Genomic DNA, 5,093 nt, shown 5'->3' with positions numbered 1-5,093 from the left:
TCTCACTAAAATGGAAAAAAATATTTAAAACTAACCCAACTAAAACCAACTACTCAATGAGCGTTGTTATGTTATTGTGCTTCTGTTCAGCTCCAATAATAAATGTCCTTCCTGAAATTATGGATTTTGGAGGGCCCCACTCGTAGTGTTTCTGTCACTAAATTTATAGTTGTTCCTCATGTCGATGTTCTTCTCTTTACTCAAACGAATAAATCTGTCAAACAAACAAGCTGGCAACCTATTAAATTATTACATTTTCTATCTTTCACAGGAGCCCAAGATGACAATTTCTTGACAGCCATGAAAGATTCTCCGGCCAGATATCCTTTTGCCATAGTTTTGATTTACCTCAGTGATTGTCTTTTCGTGTCGGGCTGTCCTGGGATGGATGTGTTTTGAGAACAGTGTCATAATATTGAGTTGACACCGTGGTAGAATGTCCGAACAGTGATTTTTTAAAATTGTTATTTCTTTAGAGACGGTTTTGTGGGGGTAGTGTGTTTGTTTTCTTTTGGGTTTTCTTTTTTGTGTTAGGTTTGGGGGGGGGGGGGTTATTTTTTATTTTGGGGGTCAGAGAGTTGTGTCCCTATTTACATGTATTTTCAGGACAACGCAGTTTGTTTCAAAACAGTACAGTACACGCGGCGTCTTTCTGTATAGCGCCATTTGCGAGTCCCGGAGAGTAATTTCTAGCAACGTCGTGTATGTTATTCCCATTGTTCCTGACCACACCAGTTTCGCTTGTTAATTACCATATTCTGTGTTAGGCGAGAAAATGATTTCAGCTAATGAGAAATCACTTAAATTTGAAATACTGCTGAGTGTCAGTTTGGGTCGTACAGTTTGGTTGGTGATAATACATTGATTCCTATTCCTTGTTGATTAGTGACTGCCCAGTGGAGTTGGGGCTTCTTTTTTTTTCAACTGACAGCCTCAGCTGCTTTTTTGGTGTTTTTTTGCCTGTGTTTCTTATAGCTATTAGTATTTTATTCTAGTGAATTTTCCCCGTTGCTGACCTCGTCGCAGTATTATATAGACAGCATGGATTTTCTTCTCTCTTTCTGTGAAATGAAGCCATTACCTAGCTCGTTGTTGTTGTCTTTTTTTTAAAGATTTGTCCAAATGCTGAAGAATGTTTATATAGTTCAAGCTGTGGTATTCCTGCTGCCATTGCTTTTATATGTAGATGTTTTTCTGACTTGCGTTGGTCCGTCTGTATCATGTATGTGTGGGCTTTTGTTATACATAATATTATTAATGCGCTTGAACAAAGTCCAGGTTGGCCGTATTGTAATTCAGATGAGTTCTAATTTCAGACCAGCTTCACTCACTTTGTAGCCCATTTATAATCACCGCGCAGCATGTGTCGACGATGGTCACCAGCATGCATTCTCTATAGTTAAAGATTTGGGTCACTGCTGATATTGATCCTATATAATAATAATAAATAGGATCTTTTGTTGAGCGAAAATGGCCGCTCAACATGCAGCAAGCACCGTGTGCTTTACAGTCTACCTGTATATTAGTATTACCCCCAACAGACCTGTGTTAGCTTTCTGAAACAATCCCAGCTGTCTGGGAAACATACACCACTTGAACGAGTCAAAAGTCTGGTGCAGATGTCTAAATTTCAGTAACGCCCACTTGTAACAAAGAGGGTTATGATTTTGTAAGGCTGATTAAGATTTGTTGAATTATCCCCCAAATTTAGCTGCGTGAGAAAAATTTAACGGTTCTTTTTTTCCCCCACACTGGCTTTTCAAGCCAGTTGACGACTGGTTGCTTCTGTGACTGTAAGTCGTGTATCACGATAGTGAGTGCTTGCGCTATGTGTCTTCTCAGCATTTTTTCTTTCTCAGATTATTGTCCGTGGGTGGTTGGCGGGTGCTCTGGTGTGGTTTGCTCCTGCTTTCCTATCAAACACCTATCATCCTTATCTCCCCTCCTTCTTTTTTGTGTGTGTTCTCTCTTTTAACACCTCTAATCTTCGGCACTTAAATCTATATGACCTTATTGTGTTGCAAGTGCCTTAAAACTCTTACTAAAATTAAACTATGTCCCAGTATCATTGGTCACGTTCTAGTAAAAGAGAACATAATATGATGCCTATCTGTTGCTGTACTTCCAGGCTATGTAAATCTTATGTTCATGAAGTAATACATATCTGTTGCTTTACTTCTAGGATATAATGAAAATCTTATGTTCATGAGCTATTCATCCAGTGAACTGCTGTTTTGCGAGGGGGCAGCTTGACTGCGCAAATATGTCAATGGGTATTTTTTCTACTGCTCTTGTGCCCACGGGTATGTAATGTAAATCTAACGGTGTCTTCATGAATTATTCTGTGTAGGGTTTTTATTGCTATATTATGATCGTGACAGGTTGATTGTGCGTATAAACAAAACGAATGGTCACAGACTTGTTGGCAAAACATTTTGTGGGGCTTTATCAAACTCTTTAATTGTTAATTATATTTGCGATAACAGGCCTCTTCAGTGTTCAAGAACTTAACTTGGGCACACAACTTGAGTTCTGTAGCAGAAAAAAAAAATCTTGAGTGTTCGTGTCTTTTCACTTAGGCCCAGAAACAGTTCATACGGGGACAATTTAGGCTATAGATCTGAAGTACCTTGCACTTCTGTCTGAAACCTGTTGGGGAACTTAGCTCAATTCTTTGTCTTCCTATGATAGATAAACTATTTTTGTGTGTGTGTGTGTGTGTGGTCAATTCATCTTTGATGTGTTGTTGTACCTCTCACCAAGCTTCAACCTTGGGAGACACTCAGGCTCATGCTTCAAGCTGAGACCGTCACCAAGACTGCTGGATACTTGGAAGGATTGGTATGCTGTTAAATAAAACCCCAAAAAAGAATTATATCGCCAACAGCAACAGCAACAACAACAGGCTCTGAACATCAAGCTACATGTGGACACACCGTTAGCTATAGTCCGTATCATGCTGGTCTACAGAGCGGATTAGCCTGGTTCAAATCCCCGAGAAAATATTTTGAACTTGGATTGTTTTTGGGACTTTATAAGGCTGTCCTCAGCCCTTTTTGCATAGTCCTGTCAGAGATGGATGTTGATTTTGAAGGTCCTGCCCATTAAATTATATTCTTACACTGTAGAGAGGGGCGTTAAACCAATACAAGGATCAATGAAGCCAAATTTGAAAGACTTGACAGCTTTGTAGGAAGCTTCATGCGTATAGATGGTAACACAGCAGTAGATTTTTCTGCTTTGAAAGAATATCAGACTGATCCTTCAAATTTTGCCAAGGGACTTTAGAAACGATCTGGAAAACTCCAGTTGCAGGATGTTCATAGAGGAAAATGGACTTGGCTGCCTGTACATTTGTTGGATGTTCCTGAAGGAAAATGGCCTCGGTGAATTGATAGATCAACCATAATTTGTTGAAGGTTCACTCTGTGGGGGGGGGGGGGCGCAGTGGCTGAAAAAGCTGCTGAATATTCATGCAGAAAAATGTACCTCGTGACTAGATAAGTTGTTTAATATCCATTCTGGAAAATGTACCACGTGATTAGGTCAGTTGCGGAGTATACTTACAGGAAATTTGACGTAGTAGCTAGAAAAGTTAATGAATGAATGAATGAATGAATGTTCATACTGGATAATACACCCAGAGACCAGTAAACCAGTTAGATTCTCAAAGAGGAAAATTGATGCAGTGACTGAAATAGTTGTTGATGTTCAGTGGAAATATGATTCAGTGGCTGGAAAAGTTGTTGAATGTTCACAGTGGAAATTGGTTGCAGTGACTACAAAAGTTGTTAAATGTTCACTGTAGAAAACGGATGCAGTGACAGGAAAAGTTGTCGGGATGTTCACAGTGGAAAATTGATGCTGTGAATAGAAAAGTCATTCTTACGGGATGATGGCTTGGAGATAAGTAAAGTGGTCGAATGTTCAAAGAGGAAAATGGACTCATCATTCATCATCTTTAGTTGTTTGGTGTTCACTGAGGAAAACTGACTACAGCATCAGTAAGTTGGTTGAACTTTCAAAGAGGAAATTGTTTCAGGAACTAGTTGTTGAATGTTCAGTTAGGAAAATGGACACTGCGGCTTGGTTTCTGACGACAAAATCTTGCATGGCGAAAGTGCTCTGAATTCCAAACAACGGGAAATTGGATCTTACAATGAATAATTAATCGATATAATTCCCTTTTGGCCGTATCTGATGACATCTATTTCTATCGTTCAAATACTATGTTTATTATTATCTTTTTGGGTGCGTTGTTTTTTGGTTGTTTGGTTGTTTTTTTCCGGGGGGGTGTGGGGGTTGCCATTATGACATTCTGTTTTTTCCTCTGACTCCAAGATTGTATTCGAATAGGTTTCCCCATAAAGAGATGACAATAATGTGCCAATTAACGTTCCTGTCTGGTCTGTACTTGTGTGTTGATTCTATCTATGTCAGTGCCGGACAGTGGCCACGCTATCTGTCCGCCCAGCCTGTATTTCCTTGACCCTGTTCACCATAGTGGAGGCCATTATCTGTTTTCTCTCCATTTGGTCTGTCATTGGGCTGGCCGGCTTTCACACTTATCTGGCCACCTCAGAGCAGACGACTAATGAGGATGTGAGTTTGTTTTTTTGATGTTTGTAATCTTTATATACATTTTTTAAAAACATATATGGCATGTTGGCCTACTGGGCTGTCGGCGATGTGTATCGACACTTTCTTTGCTATGTCTTCTTTTTTTTTCTTCTGTAATAGCTTTTCTTATGTTTGTTGTCTTCGGATTCGATTCAGTTTATTCCCCGTATTTCCTTTTCTTGTACATTGTAATGCTGTATCGTTGTTGAGTTCCCTGTAGCAAATTTTATTCTGCGTTCCCTTTTTACATGTGTGTTTTTCGTTTTTCTTCATGGATTTGTTTTGCCTTCTTAAGAATGTTTCTGGCTTGATCTTGTTATCTCTCTGAGCTGCATGGAAAGGTTTTGGGACAGTAGCAGTGCCTTGGGCTGCCTTTGATTCTATTATTCTTGACCTTGAAACAGGAGCCATTTCGCTACTCTCTCTCTCTCTCTCTCTCTCTCTCTCTCTCTCTCTCTCTCTCTCTCTCTCTA

The 5,093-nt window shown here is 39.6% G+C and overlaps 1 protein-coding gene across 6 annotated transcripts in view; it reads left to right on the top strand.

Annotated features, from left to right (window-relative positions):
- Window positions 1-271: 271 nt before the first annotated feature.
- Window positions 272-5,093, top strand: part of LOC101858949 (probable palmitoyltransferase ZDHHC14) — a gene marked incomplete at its 5' end in the record, with an annotated part of 28,541 nt that continues 23,719 nt past the window's right edge. For all 6 annotated transcript variants that reach the window (XM_013084215.2, XM_005101335.3, XM_013084214.2 and 3 more), the window contains 1 exon segment: window positions 272-320. In XM_013084215.2, coding sequence (XP_012939669.1) covers window positions 272-320 — 49 coding nt within the window.

Source organism: Aplysia californica, unplaced genomic scaffold, assembly GCF_000002075.1.
Source record: "Aplysia californica isolate F4 #8 unplaced genomic scaffold, AplCal3.0 scaffold00278, whole genome shotgun sequence".
Classification (NCBI taxonomy): Eukaryota; Metazoa; Mollusca; class Gastropoda; order Aplysiida; family Aplysiidae; genus Aplysia; species Aplysia californica.
The sequence above is the reverse complement of the archived record's forward strand: the minus strand, read 5'-3'. Positions and strand labels throughout refer to the sequence as shown.